Source organism: Dinoponera quadriceps, unplaced genomic scaffold, assembly GCF_001313825.1.
Source record: "Dinoponera quadriceps isolate SergipeBrazil2010 unplaced genomic scaffold, ASM131382v1 scaffold120, whole genome shotgun sequence".
Taxonomy (NCBI): Eukaryota; Metazoa; Arthropoda; class Insecta; order Hymenoptera; family Formicidae; genus Dinoponera; species Dinoponera quadriceps.
Window position 1 is genome coordinate 1,005,610 of NW_014554309.1, and position 18,854 is coordinate 1,024,463.

The 18,854-nt window shown below is 44.2% G+C and overlaps 3 protein-coding genes across 8 annotated transcripts in view; 1 reads left to right on the forward strand and 2 right to left on the reverse strand.

Annotated features, from left to right (window-relative positions):
* Nucleotides 1–909: 909 nt before the first annotated feature.
* LOC106746393 (40S ribosomal protein S6) lies at nucleotides 910–3,581 on the reverse strand. Its single transcript, XM_014622973.1, has 5 exons — nucleotides 3,487–3,581; nucleotides 2,899–3,103; nucleotides 2,025–2,170; nucleotides 1,438–1,638; nucleotides 910–1,166 (listed from the first exon to the last, which is right to left on the reverse strand). The coding sequence occupies exons 1-5, from the start codon at nucleotides 3,490–3,492 to the stop codon at nucleotides 969–971; spliced, it is 756 nt and encodes a 251-aa protein (XP_014478459.1). The 5' UTR covers nucleotides 3,493–3,581; the 3' UTR covers nucleotides 910–968.
* An 829-nt stretch (nucleotides 3,582–4,410) lies between these two features.
* On the reverse strand, nucleotides 4,411–10,670 carry LOC106746304 (WD repeat-containing protein 35). Of its 2 annotated transcripts, none has more exons than XM_014622775.1 (2): nucleotides 10,361–10,670; nucleotides 4,411–9,820 (listed from the first exon to the last, which is right to left on the reverse strand). In XM_014622775.1, exon 2 carries the CDS (start codon nucleotides 9,767–9,769, stop codon nucleotides 6,206–6,208), a length of 3,564 nt encoding a protein of 1,187 aa, XP_014478261.1. In that variant the 5' UTR covers nucleotides 9,770–9,820; nucleotides 10,361–10,670; the 3' UTR covers nucleotides 4,411–6,205. The 2 variants fall into 2 exon arrangements, with proteins under 2 accessions (XP_014478261.1, XP_014478272.1); XM_014622786.1 differs by having other exon boundaries at nucleotides 4,411–9,835.
* A 129-nt stretch (nucleotides 10,671–10,799) lies between these two features.
* The window catches only part of LOC106746185, a 26,991-nt gene continuing 18,936 nt past the window's right edge, over nucleotides 10,800–18,854 (forward strand). For 3 of the 5 annotated variants that reach the window (XM_014622500.1, XM_014622474.1, XM_014622509.1), the window contains exon 1: nucleotides 10,800–11,187. The gene's annotated coding sequence lies outside the window, so the exon portion shown is untranslated. Of the gene's footprint in view, nucleotides 11,188–11,696; nucleotides 11,829–18,854 lie in introns of those variants that run through there. The other 2 variants (XM_014622493.1, XM_014622483.1) reach the window with 2 other exon arrangements.

Consider the following 18,854-nt stretch of genomic DNA (forward strand, 5'->3'; position numbering starts at 1 on the left):
TATATGCATCTAAAATAATATTTACGTACCACATATTTAATATTTTAATTATCAGGTTTCGTACAATCAATGAAAAATCAGCCCGGCAATCAACGTATTAAGTTCAAACGTATACAAGTTTTACTTAACGTTATCTTTAATTTTGCAAAACAGAACGTAAGAGCAAAGTCTCTTTCAAAATTCTCATCGTTTCGCCTTGAGCATCAAAAGCCGCCGATCTCGCTTCGCGACATTCTTCTCTGTTTCCCCTCTAAACGTCACAGAACCGACGGTGTATCAATTTCATCGCACGCAAGAACGAAACACACACTGTTCATCCTCAGCAGTGAGGAAGAACAAAGGAAGCGCACACAGAAAGCGTGATGATCGTGAAAGGTTGCACATACCGAAGGAGATTCGCCGAGATCACGGGAGTTCCGATTTGAGAGAGAGGACTCGCGATTATTGCACTCGACGATTCACGATTTCGAGAGAGAAAGAGAGAGAGAGAGAGATTCGTAGCGCCCAGCACGGAGAGACTCGAGGCCGGGAGAAACGGGCGAACTGCGCGGACAAAACGCGTTTCCAGGACGAAGAAAGTCAACTCATGTTTACCAACAATTCTGTAATAATTTTTCAACGCCACGGACAGAACCGGAGAACGCTGGTATTCAGTCGATCTTCATTTGTTTGGGCACACGCGTCGGGCGCTGTTTACTTTCTGTTAACCGTTATCTCATGCCCTCATCCTTCGCCAGAATCAGCTGATTGGCGGAACGCTGAAAGGCCAACCTATACGATGTTCTCTCGATATTCGGCGGCTAATACGAAAACTCTCGAGACAGATTTCGCGATTATAAATAAAATTGGTAGGATAGTTCGTTCCTCCACATCTCGTATTATACTTGAACAGATCTCAAGGTCGAAATGGTAACGTAATTTGGACTGTTTTTATTAATTTGTAAATACATTGTAGGAGTTCAGTCGTTTCACTTTTGCGACGTAGGCGCCGACTGGCTGGAGGATTTAGAATCGCGCATAGAGGCGCTGCGTCTTCGTTTCAGCTCCTCCTGGCGTCTGTTCTTCGCCTCCTTCTGCCTCTGCGCCAGAAGCTTCGCGTACTCGGCGGCTTGCTCCTTGCGTGCCAGGCAACGCTTCTTCTTCAACGCCAACCTATGTCTCTTCCTCTGCAAGTATCCATCAAAAGTGTTTACGTTTAAAATTGCACCGCGCCAATTTCTATGCAAATTGTAAATCGCATTGATCGCCAAACTTGCTAGAATTAATCTAAATTAGACGCATCGATGAATCCCTGAGCCCTTTGCTTTAAATATTAACTTTCTCCTTTTTAATTGCAAAGGCAATTTGAGTTAATTTAATTATTATGTTAATTGGTGTACTTTTATCTTTAATATTTCTGAGAAATGTCATCTTTAATCTCTGAAGATAACTGCATACCTGAAGAACAATTGGAGTAATAAGGCGCTGAATTTTCGGCGCCTTCAAACGTTCCTTCTTTCCTTCTTTTTGTACAGGACGTTTCACCACGAATTGACGGACGTCGTCCTTCTTGGACAAATTGAAGAGCTTGCGAATCTTACTCGCCCTCTTTGGTCCCAGACGACGTGGCACGTTCTTGTCCGTCAACTCTGGGATTTCCTACAACGAATTTGCATTATACTATTAAACTGTCATAAATAATTTCATTGGCTTGGTGCTTTAATGATTATCGACCTTGATGAGGCCAAGCAATTACTTTTCAATTTGAATTTTACACATATAATACATAGAAAATCATTTATACGATATTTATTTAAACTATTACAAAAGTTGAATAATAAACGAAAAGGTGTCTCGCTCGTACACTGAGAAAAAGGCACGTATACTATAGCGCAGTTTCCCAAATCAAGAAACGAGTTTTATCTCCCATTCTTGACAATATTCAAGGAAAGTTGAGTATCACCTTGAATATATCGATATATTGAATGGGGTCCTACAAGAATATTACCTAAGAAAATACAATATAGCCAGCGATTGCGCATTACCTGCTTGCCTTTTCTGACAATGACGAGAGCCAGTACAGACAAGTTTGAGTCTACGATACAACCACGGACAGACTTGCGTTTACGTTCACCGTCGCGTCGGGGTCTGTAGCAGGAATGTCCCTTGGACAGCAACAAACGTACACGACCTGCATACAGATATCATGGCACGTTAAACATATATATATACCAGAAACTATTTAAACAATTTCCTAATGTACAACATAGAATTTTGAAAAAAAGATATGTATCAACAAAGTTTACCATTTAACGCTGCCATCTAGTCATCAAAACACAAAAGTAAAATAATGAATGTTTCTTGGGAGAAAAAACGATAAAAAATGACTTCTCAGACATCAAAATAGTAAACAAAAATGATACTTTTTTAAATCAAATTCTAAGAGTAACTAAGATCATTTAAACGAAAAAATAACGCTTACTCTTATCTTCTCAGGTTTATCTTTAATTAATTTAATACATAGCGAATTCTTTTCATGGTTATGAAAGTTCATAACAAGACTAAAAAATATAAATAATACAAATAAGCTGTTAGAGCTTTTTTACTAAGATGGCAAAAATATATATAGGATTTTACAAATTTAACAGCAACTCAGGAAAAAAAACGATTATAGTGATTACAGTCCATTTTGGACGATAGTAGATTTTTTAATAACTTGTCAAAAAGAATGACAAAGTGACTAGATGGTAGCACTAACCATTTATCCTAATAATTTCTGAGAATTTGCAGATAATATTGATACTTATTGATTACTAATAAATTATGAAGAAATAGGATGATCAACTTTGTTCTTTAAAGAATTAATTCTCTGATAAATATCAATACGACACATCAAATACAGGTGTATCTCAAACTCACCGTTTGTTAAGACACCCTGCTTCATCGGAAAGCCTTGTTTGTCGTTACCGCCGGAGATGCGGACAACATATCCTTTCCACTCATCTCCAAGCGCATCGGCCTCAACCTCAGCGCCCATACGCTTCTCGTAAAAGATTCTTAGCTTGTGCTCATCCGAAATCTCGAACAGCTTTTGACATCCTGTCGCGGGATACGATACGTTCAGCTGTAAAAGTAACACGTGCTTCGTAAAAATGTTTCGACTACACTCAAGGTACTTGAATTGAGGTTAGGTTCTTTTTAGTAAAAACACAACAGCACTTAAGAACGAATTACTCCGTTTTACGTCAATTTAGTCAACTCGAAATTAAGTAATAACGAGAAAAATACGTGATATCCGCGTTAACCATGAATTGACGCAAAACTGAGTGGTTCTGAGTCGGGACGATCGCTCGGCACCAAGGTTGTTCATGATGAAAGTCGCGTGTAAAATACGTGACTTCAACAAAAATACGGGTCTCACAATAACCGTGGCGTTACACCGTACCGTGAAACGTTTTGATTTTTCGGGAGAAACATAAGATCATTGAAATATTCGTGGATCTTTACCTTCATCGTGACAACACCTAAACGATACCACGCACCATGAACGAAAGAGAACGCTGCAACAGTACGCGTGACGATCAGTGGCCGTGATGGCTGTCGTGAAAGGACTCGCATCACCGCAGGCAGGAGCCAATCAACTTGCCGCTTTATCTTAACGAGGCTATTGGCTACAGCATTCTGCGTCATAGGAATTTTTCTTTCTCTCAGTATTGATTCCAAAAGTTCCACTAGGATGATCTCCAACACCATTCCAGTGCATGGGAATTATAGACCGATATTCATAGTCGCATCTTATATTTAAGATCGTCTTAAATTTATCTTCAAATGCTTCGTAGCCAATGAAATGAGCCATACAGTATCTGAAGATAAACTTAAGACGATCTTATATATATATATATATATATATATATATATATAAGATCCGACATGAATACCGACTTTAAATATAAGATTCGTCTATGAATATCGGCGATAGAGGCGCTGTTGACTAATGAATTGATGTTCGATTACTATCGAAGAATCAATTCTCCTTATGGCACGAAGAATCGATCCTTCAACAGAATCATTTTTCTCAATTGGAAAATATGAGCTATATTTAATACAGTAAAACTTTGACGAAAATAATGATAATTATATAATTTGGGAAACATTTTAGAGTTCGAAGTTTTCAATTTTCAGATATATCATCAAACATGAAGTTTACATATTCATTCGTATTACATGAATCAAAATCAAAATCTAATATATCAAAATTCTTTAAATTCGTAAAGTTGCACCATATACATAAAAAATCGCATATAAATAGCGTTTATATAACTTGATATAATTGAAAATCACTTTTTTGTTTAATTTACCTATCCGTATATATTGAAGTACAATCGTTGAGAACAGATAATCATTGAAATATAATTACTAGGCGACTTTCAGAAGTGTTATGATCGTGGATTTGAATCCCGATTAAGGGCCGAGTCAAGACCACGTAATTTATTGTTCAAAGGTCGTTTTGTTTTAAAATATTAAATTTATTTTAAACATTTTATTTTAATATACTAAATAAATAAACAAATTTAAGATATAGCTATTTCGTACCGGAACATTCCGAGATCATTTAATTAGCAACATTGGACGGAAAAATTGGACGGAACCTTATAATGCGCACAGCACAATATTTCACAGGTTTTCATAAACTTACGGGATTTCTTATGATATACTGTGTCAAGGGAAATCGCCCACCCTGTCTCGAAAAATTATTATCTAAAAAAAGAGAGAATTATCACATATACTACTACTATGAGCGGTATTCATAGTCAAATCTAAAATTTAAGATTTATTCTTCAATTTAAGAAATTAAAATAAGAATAAAAAGTTCGATTTCTTGAAGATTTATTCTTCAATTTATCTTCAGATGCTGTGCAGATCGTCTGATTGGTTATAGAGCATCTGAAGGCAAACTGAAGACAATCTTAAAAATAAGACCGGACTATGAAAATCGATCTATGACACATCTTGTAAGAAAATAGCATAAAATTAACAAGAGCTTGTACTTCAGTGTATAGAGAATAAATGCATCACACAACTATCCGTGTAACAGAACTTAATACTACGATTGCCTCAAATATAATTATACTATGTGTAATTATACTATGTGTATCGCTCTAAATTAGCGCTCGGAATTACTTGCACTTTCGAGGTAATTGTCGAGAGCCTATTTTCTTCCTTTTGCCTCTCCCGTTCATCCTTTGACGGTGCAATTTAAGTTACAACGTCGTTGCGTTCAACCTCAAGACTCTGTCAACTTCATAAGATCTCTGAGACACTCCCTTTTTGGGAGTTTTTAAATCATGTTTTTCAAGACCAATGGTTGATGAGTATCAATGGATAATTCATACATAAAAAGTCTTTCTACATAAAAAGATCCAAGTCTTGTGGGTGCTTAAAATTAATAAAAAAGAAAAAATAATTTTTATTTTCTACCAATTGTGCCATTTTTTTTTTTACTAAATTTACCTCTTTCTTTAAAGGTTCTCATTTTTTTAAAGGTTAAGCTTGTCAATGATATTAAAAAAAAAAAAGAAAAAATGGATCATGTGTGCTTAACATTAAAATTATCAACGACGAATAACGTGCACTTTTCTATCGGAGCCTGTTTAAATAAGATTTTTGAAAGAATGCGTAATGCAAAGGGAAAAATATTCATTCACAAATTGCGACAAAAATTATGGTTAATCTCGGAAAATGCACCATTAGAGATAGGAGTAACTTTCATAAGAAAAAAAAAATTACAAACCAGTCATCTCACCGCTTTGATAGTTTTAGCGTTAAATTCTTGAACGATTGCAGAGAACCCTGGTGCTATTCATACTTTTAAATCACGTATCAAATTTTCACTTTCATTCCTCCCGAAACGTACTCCATATGGATTGGATTTTTCTTACATAACTGTGGCCAATTACGCCGTTATAATTGCGTCTACCGTGGAACTATCGTGATCTCGATACGAACTTTTCATTAATTAAAGAGCGCCTTGCAGGTTTTACAAAATTCGTCGGTCCTGAAATTACGCGCCAAGGACTGTCGGTCGTTCGGCTCGACGAGGCGGAAGAGGCAGAAGAAGCAAAACAGGCGTATGGCTGCCGAAAAAAAAAAAACTATCTCATGAGTGCGAGCAATTTCGACCACTAAGTTGTCCAGGTGACCGGCCCGAGTCGCTCTCGACTAGCGTTCACATGTACGTGATGGTGCTGTGGCAGAGAGGACAGGCGTTGATGTTGACGACGTCGCGCTCGGTCGCCACGTGATGCCGACAGACGGTGCAGATCCACGCGGCGCTGAGATCCATCAACGGCTTCCCCGAGACGACGCAGGCGGGGAAGCGGGCCGAACAGTTCGGACACGAGACGCACCAGTCGGGCACCAGGGTCTCGCAGTTGACGCATTCCGCCTTGCTGCTGCGGGAGTCCTTCGGCACGTGCTTCGTGAAGATATCCACCGCAAGTTCCTCGTACTCCTCCCGCTTGTTCGGCGCGACCGTCTCGAGCGACTCCAACTTGACGAAGGCCTTCGAGCAGGTGGCGAACGCGCGACCGACGGCGCTCGACAGCGCCAACAGGCAATAGGCGTCCTCCGCTTCCAATATGTCCTCGTACTCGCGTAGTCGCAGAGCCGTCCTGATCGCCGCGTCGAAACTGCCGTCGAACAGCTGCCGATGGGTGAGCAGGAGAAAATGATAGGCCTCGGCACCGCGCCAGGCGTTCTCTATGATCCTGGTGTCCTCGTTGCTCTCGGTCAGGCCCATCACGACGTTGCTGCGGCCGCCTTTGATCGCCGGCACGCTGTTTATGTGCTCCTCGATCAGCAACGCCGCGAGAACGTAGATCTTCTTCACGCGCAGAGGGTGCGACCTGCACCTGGCCTGCTCCTCGGCCAGACGGAACAGCAGCTTCGCCGCCTCCAGGTTGTAATTCGCCTTCTTGTAGAGCTCGATCGCCTGCAGGCGTTTGCCGTTCGACAGCAGATGACTGGCGTATTTGTTCAGCAGCTCGCCGATCTGCGCCATCTTGTAGGTCCTGGCGAGCTCGACCGCTTGGTCCCAGTGGTTCAGGCGGACGCACGTGTCCACGGCTAGCTTGACGTCGCCGTACTTGATGTAAGCCGCCACCGCCTGCGAGCACATACCCACCGAGGCCAGCATCCTCGCCACGGTCTTCAGTACGGGGCTCTTGTCCGGCAGCTGATCGACGGTGGCCGCCAGCTGGGGGAAGTCCTCCAGCTTGTAGTAACACTGTATGAGCTTCTCCAGGTTTCTGCCTTTCTCGTAGTAGTCCCGGGCGCCCTCCCAGTTCTGCCTCTCGGCGAAGTGATCGCCGATCTTGTTGTACGCGTGCTCCATCTGCCTGTCCGAACCGCCGATGCCCATCTTCATCAGCTGCACCACCCGGAAGTAGTCGCCCAGCTTCTGGCGCAGCGCGATCGCCAGGTCCCTCCTGTCCATGTCCAGGTAGAGCTTCTCAGCCTCCTCGTAGTCGCCGAGGAACGCGGCTACCTCGGCCCGCTTCAGCTGATCGTTGTGCACGTTCTGCAGCCGCTTGATGAACTGTATGCCGAGGTAATCGGTGCAACGCACCATCGCGTTCTCCGCGGTCTCCAGGTCCAGCTTGGTAAGCGCCGACTCGGCCAGCAGCCGCCAGAGGCGGGGGTGCGGATTGTCCTGGATGAAGTTGTTCGCCTCCCTCAAGCCCACCTTGGCCAGCAGCTCCCGCGTGTCCCTCAGGGACTTCACCTCGAGATCGACGATCAGCTCCTTACGCGTGTCGTCCGGCTTTAACACGAGCTCGTCCAGCAGCACGCAACGTATCTCGAGGTCCTGGAACGAGCAGATATAGCCGGAGCAGGATATGGGCTCCTCCGGGTCGATCCCGCGCAGAACGTACATCCTGGTCTTCTCCATAATCGCCAGGAGGGAGGGATTGTCCCGCGCCCAGCACACGGCCCAGACGTCCTTCCTCTCGAATTTGGACACGTCGTCGGCCGAATCCCCGTCCCGCGAGTCCCCCCGCGAGCCCGGCGTTCTCTGTGGGTCCAGGTCCAGCATGCTGAGGATACCGTTGGCGTCGGTGATGGAGGCGCGCGTGGAGTCGCAATTCACGGCGATCCGGTGCAGCCTGCACGCGGTGTTGTACCTGTTCAAGAGCGTGATCTGCGGCAGCGAGTAACGCTGAATCATCCCCGACTCCCGGCCGACCAGGAGGACCTTCTCAGTGGCGCAGACGCAGCAAATGGGGTCGACGGTGGGCTTCGTGCTGATGGGCGTCTCGTACGACCCGTCCTTGTCCAGGTCCTGGATAACCTCGGTCACACCGGTCGGCGTCTCGTCCACGTGGTAGATCTTGTACTTGCGCATCCTGCCCGGGTGGAAGCTCGAGTTGCGCGGCGTCCGGAAGTTCCACAGCAGGAAGTTGTTCCTCGAGGCGGCCACCACCGCATTCGCGGTCATCGCCAGGTACAACGGCTCCAGGTCGAGGAACTTGGAGTCTATGGGCGTGGCTATAGTGTTGCAGACGAGCAGGGCGTATTGCTCGGTGGCCTGAGCGGGATCGTTCTTCACGGACAGCACACAGTGCTCCCCGTACGAGGCTATCGATATCAGGGATCTCACGTATTTGGTGCAACACGTATTGCCGCTGGTGTTCCAGAACGTGACGCAGGTGCCGTCCTTGCCGACCTTCTCGTTCGTGAAGACCACCGTGTTGCCGAAGTAGGTCCACTTGTAGTCCAGTCGGATATTCGCGAAATATATGTGCGAGTCGACAGACAGTGCGACCCGGAGGGAGCCTCTCTCCCATGCGCAACACGTCACCTCCCTGCCCGGTATCTTCAGGGTCCTCATATGCTCGCCGAACGGCGTGTAGAACTGGATAACATTGGTGTCTTTGGTCTCCCCGTTGTTGAGCAACGGCATCATACCGGTGACCGCCAAGAGGGAGCCGCAACTGTTCCAGCAGCACCAGGAGGCGGTCAGGCCGGTCTCCATTGTAATCGGATTGTCGTCGTTGGTGTCGCGCATCAGCTGTATCCTACCGTTGCGATAACAGATCGCCAATGTGGGACAGTCGACGGCGACGTAGCCGTTCTTCCCGTCGTACCACTGCAACGCCGTGATCGTTTGCAGCTGACTGGTGTTCAACGAGAGTACATTCAACTTCGTCAGGAACACACCCTGATTATCGTAGAGATGGACTTCCCCGTTCTTCAAGCCGAACAGAAGCAACTTACCGTCCGGTGACCATTGCACGGCGGACAGCACGATGTTCTTCAGCTCCTTGCCCCAGATCCGGTTGCCGTCGACGGAGCCGACGATCACGGCCCCGTCCTCGTAGACTATGCAGATCTTCTGACCGTCGCAGCTCCACGCCATGCCTTTCACCACCGACTTGTTGCGGTTGTTTATCATCTCCTCGTACCATGAACCCTTGTACATCATCCAAACGATTATCACTCCGTTCTGGTCGCTCGACGTTAGTTTCTGATGCTCCTCGTTCCACGTGACCACTTGAACGTGACCGTTGTGCCCCTCCAACGGCTGGTTCATGCTCAGGTTACTAGCCGCAGCCAAGCCTCGGGATCTTCCACCGCTGTGTGACCCACTGACACTGGAATCCACCCGCAGCACCTTCAGCAGGCCATCCTCTCCCCCGACGGCGATGTAGCCGTCCTTTTGGTTCCATGCTATGCAGTTCAGTCGAAAGTTATTCGGTATGGAGATCTTCTTGCTCAGATACACAAACATTATCAAGATCTATGTGTCAAGTCCTTACAGGGTCGAGAGACGGGGGAGATTCTGAAATTAAAATGCCTAGTCTATGATGAACTGTCAATTTTAAGTTTGTTCCCTATTCTTGCACTGAGACCATGCTAGAACCGAACTAACGCAAGCCTGAGTGCTCAAGTATACAATCAGAAACAAAGAATAACATGGCGCGCCATATTACAGCTATAGAATTGAACAGTTATTATTTCCAACAGCGATTGTTCTAATAGTTTTAACTTGTATATCTGAGTGTCAAATGCTATATGTTAAAATATAAATATTGTAATCTTTTCATTGTCTAGGAAAACTCTAATCTTCATACATATTATTTACATTTGTATTATGATAGATGTAAACATCTAAAAACAGTAAAAACTGCGATAAACTGGCCAGTGATAAATAATTGATAAAATAATAAAACTACTAAGCAACGATAATTTATCACTGGCCAACTTGTGCGACAGTCAGCAACACTTTCCTGTCAGGATACAGCCGATAATGCAGAAATAGAAAACAAACCTTTCATATCCTGCTTGCGATACTTTACGCTAATTCTCCGACAATACTTACTACTTAAAACGACGACGTGATTCGCTTACAAATAACGATCACAAGTGTATCAACAATTAAAAGACACTCTCGGGATGGTAAATTCATCGCGCTTCGTCGACGTGAAAATTCAGCGGGACATAAACGCGTTCGGTGCGCGCGTTCTACGCGTTATCCTTCGTATTCAGCCTTCGAGCACTTTCCGCACGCTCGCATATTTCCGACATCGCGATCCAGATTCCGGAAAACTGTCAAACTAACTAAGACTCGACGAAGGTCAGCGTTCGCCAGCTGATTCCCCCCGTACTTTGTCTCGCCGAGACGCCGTCAACACGGGGGGGCTTGCGACGCCATATTGATTTTCAGTTCCGCTCGGCCGGCCGCAGAGGGCGCCGCGTGCGCGAGCGCTGCTCGCTTGAAATACACGGGAGTTCGGTGGCTCCGTTCAACCGTCCGTTAGCGTCTCTCGAGGCGTCTCTCGAGTGCGATCGTAACGGTCTCTCTCCCGCGATCCCTCGGCGATCACCAGGACTCACGAGCCTCGTGTACGCGCGACATCTCGTCGCCCGGCACCTCCACGGAGAAGTCCCGCGTGTATATACGTAGAAGGGAGAACCGCCCGGAATTCTCTGCCCGGGATCGGTGCATGACGACGCCGGCGGCTCGCGGACACCCGAAACCGCTCTCGTTGCGTATCGCCCCGTTTTCACCGCTCTCCGGCCCCGAGACGGACTGAGGAAGCGCGGATAACTCCGGGTGACTCCGAGAAGCCGCACAACAGACCCGGCGACTCATCGTCATCATCGTCGTCACTGTCATCGCGCATCATCTTGTTCAACCAGCTCGAAGTAAGCGAACTACCCGCTCTCCCTCCCCCTCCCCCCCTGTACTATCGATCCTCGGAGTGTTTGGACTCGCTCCCGCCCTCGGCGGGATCGGATCCACCCTCTCGAGAGGTTATGACTTACTCGGCGGTAACGCTTTCGTTCGCACCCTCGACGCATGGGCTCGCCTCGCGATTCTCGCCAGTCTCGGACGACCGTTTTCGGACAACCCGCGTCCTCCAGTCGGATCTCAGCGAGATCGCGTCGCGGAATTCGTCGAGGGGTGAGAAAAGTCTCTTGTTCGCATCCCCTCCCCCGGCCTCTTCCAATTTTACACACGGAAAGAGGAAAAAGTTCCTTTCCTTCGTGTGGCCTTTGATATTTCACACGATAACGGGGTTATCGGGGATTCTGGGGAGGGGGAGGGGGGAGTATGCATCCTGTGCCAGCGTCGACGTCACGATACTGCGTGCCAACGTTCAGGGGGTTGGATCGTTTATCTTCCGCTTCCGGTGCGCCGAATAACATTTCAGTCGCGTCGCCTCGTCGTCGAAAACGTCGGTCGGTTTGTTCGCGGCGTCGTCGACGGTTGCCGCCCGGCCGTCGCCGAAAACGAAACTGCAGCTCCATCCATCATCGTGCATCATTCCCCGATCGTAAGTACGGTGCGTACACTTTCGCGTAGGTTTCTTGCGTAGGTTCGCAACGAGAGCGACGAAAAAACTTTTTTTTTTTTTTTTCGTTCTTCTCTCTGCGTGTCTCACAAACTCTCCGGATGGCTCCCTCGGAAGCGGTATATATCTCGACCATCTGCTTCTGGTCGGGATGCTACCCCGAGCGAGCCCCATAAGAGACCTGTTTACTCGATACCCTTCTGCCTTTTGTGCCTTCGCTCTCTTTCGACCTCCCCTCTCGGTTCTCCGGTTCCAAATCAAATGTACAGTCGGCGTCGTGTATGCCGTGCCATTAGAAAGAGGAGAAGTAGATCGAAAATCACACGATTTTCAGTCTTATATATAAGGTCGAATTAAGGTCGTTATAATTGGAGTGATTGTAATCCTGTCATAACAGATACGTATTATAATTAGAGTTATTTATGTGATATTCAATGACCTTCTTATGGGTCATGTATAAGGCTGAAAATCGTGTAATTTATATTGAATAAATCGTGTTTAGAAAATGGTATAGTCGTGGACAGAAAGGTTGTGACACTTTTTTTTTCTTTTCGACGAGTTCCGAAACACATCTTGTGCTCAACAGGAGAATTTGTTTTTTTTTTTAATAATTCCCAGAAGATACATTTTCCTATTCCTGGATACGAAATGCGTTTCGAAATTCGTCGAGAAGAAATGTTTCACGACCTTTCTGTCCACGACTGTATAACAACGTACGTGTGTGGCTAATAACGAAAAGATTACAACACTTTTTCTCAACGAGCTTCGCGACGCATCTTATGTTTAGTAGAGAAATGTATTTCCTGAGAATCAGTAGCAAACAAATTCTCCTATTGGGCGCAGGATGTGTTCTGAAATTTGAAAGGAGAAACGTCGCAACCTTTTTGCGACTAATCGTACGTAACATCGACTGTACACTCGGTTTCGAAACGATTCAGACACTTCTCGATGCGACTCGGAGTGCAAACGGATAATCCAATTAGAAGATTCGTTCCGTATATGATCATATATGTAACTATACATATGGGCAAAATTCATATATGATTTTTATAATTATATATAATCGTATACAAACATTTTTTCCCATTGGGAGTCATTGGAGGATCAGCTATGTTTCGAATTGCGTCGGAAAACCGTTCGGAAACCGAGCGTGCTGATTTCCGGACGACGCGAAAAACTGCCGTGGAAACATGTGGGTTTGTAAATACGCTACAGCGGCGGTAACGAGATCCGGTTTGTAGTATACGATAAAGAGCGGCTCATTGCATTGTACGGCTCAATATTGACTTAAGCCAGCGACCCACGGTTGTTTTCGCGCTGGATCGTTTATCGGATGGAAATTCTGCGTTCTGATTGACGTATCTCCGAAAATGGATGGGAACACACCAATCGAAACGCGGTGTTTCCATCCAGCAAGCGATCCAGCGCGAAAAGCACCGTGTGCCGCTGGTTTTAGAGAAAGAGAGAGACTCATAGAGGCTACGTCTCGCGTTTATCTTGTCGAGAAAGATTGACGGAAGTAATTAACGACAACGACTAGCGAGCGATAAAGTAGTGCGCGAGTGGTCACCATTCGCGGTATGACAAAAGTGACGGTTAAATTCGCATCGTTCCCTAGTCGTGAGAACACACACACACACACACACACACACACACACACGCACGTTTCTCGACGGAGTTTGATCGATCCCCGATTTGAACGCGAGCCGGCTGCAAGTTGCGTCGTGTTGTTTTCTCGTGCGGTTGTTCGGCTTCTCTCGTTTTCCCCCCTTTTTTCTTTTTTTCTTCTCCTAAAATGATTCCAACCGATGATCGCGTGCAAGTAACACGCTCATTTCACGCTTGTCATTATTTTATCAGGCTCGCGATTTATATATATATATATAAATATCGGAGAAAAAAGGCGTGCGAGAGAGTGAGAATCGAAAGTTCCGCAAGGTCGTTTCGCCACGGACACACGCCGTTCCTTCCCCGATGAAAATTAACGGACAGGACGACGGCCGGGCGATGAGCATGTTCTTATCCTTCGAATCCATCACCATCCATCCCGAGTGCTTTCGTAAAAGACGGGCCGGCTAGGAGAAAGAAAGCGGCCTGCATACGGTTTATTCATCACTTTGACGCTGAAGTCGCTTCGCTGAGAGCGATACGGATCGGAACGAACGGCAGTAAAGAAAGAAACAGTTAATTGACGCGAGGCTCGCACGCGGAATCGCGGCGTGCTCGACGTACAGTCGGCGTTCTGTATGTTATATGGAAAATTGCACGATTTTCAGCCTTATACATAACCCATAAGATTGAAGATCGCATAAATATCTCTAGTTATAATGGTAGGGTTGTAATGGCTCTAATTATAACGGTTTTGACCTTACACGGTGAGAAGAAATTGGAAAGAAATTGTGTGTTAAATTTAAACATAATTATTATAACAAGGGCCGATTTTAACACAAGTACAAAATGTTTTTTTATTATGTATGCGTGCACCTGTAAGGCTGAAAATTGTATAATTTTTTACTTAGGAAATAGCATAGCATATACTGAGAGAAAAATATAGTTATTTTCGGGGACAACAGTATCCTTTTTTATTTTAACCACAAAAATAATAACAATATGCATGTAAGGTTATTGTCATTAACACTATAATAAAACTTATTAAATATAGTAAACATTTATTTAAAAAAAAAAGTTGTCTTGACTATTTTCGTGGTTAAAATGAAGAAAGGATATTGTTGTCCTCGAAAACAACTATATTTTTCTCTCGGTGTACACGACGCCAATTGTGCGACCTGCACGCGTGGAAAAGGGACCGAGAAGAGCGAGATCTCCGCGCAATTAGAGAGCCATATGTACTCTCGTACGTCGCTCGTACGGTGCAAAACGCACCGCAGGTGAGCAGAATAAAATTGTATCTTACTTTCGCGACCGCGTGCGCGCGAAGGAGAAAGAGCGAGGGAAAATAGTCTCTCTCTCTCTCTCTCTCTCTTTTTCTCCCTCGCGATGGACAACGGCGGGGCGCGATCGGGGAGAGCAGCGCGTGGGTGAGAACGCTGTTTATATGGGTGTTATGTCGATGCGGTCGCGCGCTTCCGCTCGCTTATTAACGTGCTAATTAGTCCGTAAGTCGGGCCACGGTGACGGGGATTTCTTGCTCTCTGCAATTAGTTCGCTCAATTACCGGCGAGTGTGGCCTTAAACTTTCACATTGTCAGGTAGGTTACTGCTGCCGCCGATGGCGGCGGCGGCACGACGATATATCCGTTATAGCGCGTGCATAATTTCATGTAATCGCGTGATTACCGCACGGTGTTTCTTCAGCGTGTTTACGCACTCACGACGGCACTGTCGAAACGCGAGGACGAGTGTAATGCTTACCGTTACCGTGCGGTTCCCCCTGGAATACGGAAAGGGAGGGCACGTAGTTCTCAAATCGCCCCTCTCCCTCCCTCCAAACTGGCAAACTCGAATCGAGCATATTTTCGACGATCTGTAATCCGGAGTGGGACTCTGTCAGCGAAGGGGACACTCGAGGAATCGGGATTACATTTGTAGGACCCGTGTTAACAGTCATTACTTGAAACTCGCCTCGGCTGAGATATTTAGATTTTAATTTAGAGTTAGATATGGGTTTCTTGGCTGAATTGCGCTTATAAATGGAACGTCGTATGTATTGTATAAAGTTCAGACGAAGAACTCAAATCTAATTCTGAATTTATATCTAAGTATCTTACGTGAAACAATTTCAAATAACGATTGTAGTAACGAGGGCTTAGGTTTTTGAGGAAAGTGAGCTTTGTGATACACGCACGGAGTAAAACAATTCAGAGGGAAACGGCAAATTTTATGTTGTCGTAACAGATAAATATAATATACGCAATGAAGAATTTTATGTTAAACTTAACATGTTTCACATGTTCCAGACAGTCCATTCAAATTTTTCTGTTAATTTAACATAAGATGAATATGTTGAAAAGTGACGAATATTATTTAAAAAATTAATACGAAATTAATACGTTAATCGACAACGACGTGTACTAATATGTTATTTCAACATTTACGATACGTTGAATATCGATATGTTGAATACCGACACAATACAAAATGTTAAGACAACGTAAACAATGTGCTGAATTAACACACGGATATGTTAGAAATTTTAACATAAAAATTTTAACACGAGTACAATATATTTTTTTTTACCGTGCGAAATGTTTCTCAAATACCGTCCGATATTTTAGGTGTTGATTTTCGGGATCATTTTATGAAGAAATGAACTTACACTTTTCTTTACAAAATAGCTTCAAAAATCAGCTAAAATACTTTGACGGTGCTTAAGAAAAAATATCCTGTATATTTATTTGTTCTACCACGGTATAAAAATCTATTGTTCCTCTATGTTATTTTCCTACGTGTAAGTAGATAACAAAAGGAGGAAGCGAATGGAAAATGTGTTATTTGCATCGCTCGAAGAAGCACGCAAGCGAAGCGGGTATGCGGCGAGCACGCTGGATAATAAAACCCGCTCGCACGCGCAGACGGGTCAAGTTGGACCGCGCGGAATGATTTTAGCGAAGAGAGACGATAAATATATCCACGGCATGAACGCCCGGACGGATCACGCAGGAGAGAAAGAGAGTGCGGGGGCTAATCCGAATTGAGTCTCGCAAGAGAAAGAGAGAGAAGGAGAAAGGGAAAAGGGAACCCTCTCCTCGCTTCTTTTTGCTTTCACGAGCGACGCACGGTGATTCCTTCGGCGTTGCAACGCGTACAACGGTCGGCAATGCGCTTCGATTGGCCGCTACGGACCGTATCAATCTGATATCACATCACCAACCGGATCGGATTTACCCTTTCTTCGTTGATCGGCCGATTAACCTAAGCTCTTGATGATTCTGTAGAGAGATAAATGATTAGTTTTATTTTTAGATCTTACTATATCGACTCCTACGTTACGAAGAATGGTAAAAGTTCAGGTTAAAATACGTTACTACGTTCTACGAAATGTATGCTTTATAAAATCTTGTGAGAGGCGTAAATCGTGCGATTGGCAGTGTGTTAGCATATTACCAACCGATCAAGTAGATCTCCCTTTCCCCGATGATCGTTGATCGAGCGATCAACTTAAATTTTCGATTATTTCGAAAAAAAAATTATTTTTATCCCCAAATTTTATTGTATTGACTCCTACGTTGCGCAAGAATTGTAAAAAATTCGGGTCAAGGAATGTTACTGTGCACTGTTTACGAAATGGTATGGTTTTCGGAGCCTTGTAAGGCGCAACTCGCGTGGTTGGCAACGTGTTAAGGCTTTCGGTCCTTCGCTGCAGCCGTCTCATTTGATGGCGTCAGAAGCGAGAAAACGCATACCCAAATTTCTTGCGAAATACGTCGACATAAAAGGATATGTCCGTAATATTTGTGACCGATCGAGCACATTTGTAAAATATTCCGACTTAAAACTTTCGTTTTAACAATCAATAAATGGCCGTAAAATTAACATGACTTGCAATTCTTCTTTTCAGCCTATCTCTTCTCATGATTTTGTCGCGTTAATTTTACGGCTGTTTTTATTGAATATTAAGATAAAGGAAAAAAATCTTCGGGATCTTTTATAAATGTGTCGGGATCTTTTATAAATCGATCTCAGGTATTATTTTATTGATATATTCTTTTGATTTAATATATTCCGCGAGAATCTTTGGTTTTCTCGCTTCCGACATCATTAATCAAGATGGCTGCAACGAGGAAACAGAAGCCTTAAGCCCGGACATTAGGATGAATTACTAAGCTATTGTTAATAATAATAATAAGCTCGGCTTATCTCGTTCCCTTGCTCTGAGCTTGAGACAGGAAGTATTTTCACTCATAAGGAAACAAATATTCGAGCGAAATTTAATTAATCTTCGACTGATTAAAATCCATTAGATTAATCTCCCTTTCTGAATCGTGTGTTTTCACAGGCCTGGGGATTAGCGTGTCGCACATAAATAGAATTATCTTTCTCGCAGCAGGGGGGCCCCATATGGCCACCGCCCATTTACTGAAAATATCTCGGTAGCTGCAGCAACCGACACATCGCGTTGCAGTAGCTGCGGTTTACGCGGAGGATGTCGCGCGTGATACTGACCCGTTGATACTCGGATACTTCATAAATATGTGAGAACAACGGAGGGAGATTCGTTTGTAACTCGTCGTCTCGATGAGACAAGTGATGTGACGTTGTCGTATACATACAGAAAAAAGAAAGTGCTGGAATCAAATAAATGTAATATTACCAGTTTTCAGTCTCTTAAATCAAATGATATTTTTATCAACTTATATATATATATATATATATTGGCTTGTAATAAATACCTACTTTAACATGGTAATATCTTAATTTGCAACTTATTGAATTATTGAATGTAAGGAAATTGTTCGAAATTTAAGAGAGTATTTAGAATCTAGAATTATGTAATCCTATTTTTCCATTGAAAAAACTTAGTTTTTTCAATTTTTCTGCCTTTCAGTAAATTTTCTTTAAAATCAAGATTCTGACATTCTCAATATTACGAGTTTAATATTCGTTAAAATTTTTTTATAACACGTACAAAAATGTCTAATTATACAAAGGAAATGTCACATTTTATATAGTCAACTAAATTTCTACTTCAAGTATATGTTTGCTAAGAAATATTGGAGTAACTACTTTACTTGGATAAAGGAAATATTATTTGAATGTAGCATTTGTTTCTTTCGGTGTGTGTATCTCCTTTTTTAGAAGTGAATAACGGGCGAGTTGCGTCAGCCGAGAATTACTCCGTTCACGACAAATCCGGGCAAAAAAAAGATCATCCGTCGCCAATTTCGCATCCTCGATGTCCCCGCAGGCGATTTTCCTTTAGCTTTATATGGCGTCTGCGAATAGTTCACGACCGATATCCTATCTATCGATCACGCGACGTTCTTGAGGAACGCCGTTGCTACCTTCGTGCCGGTCTAAATATAAATCGCTGCTGTATTTATCCCCCCCCCCCCCCCC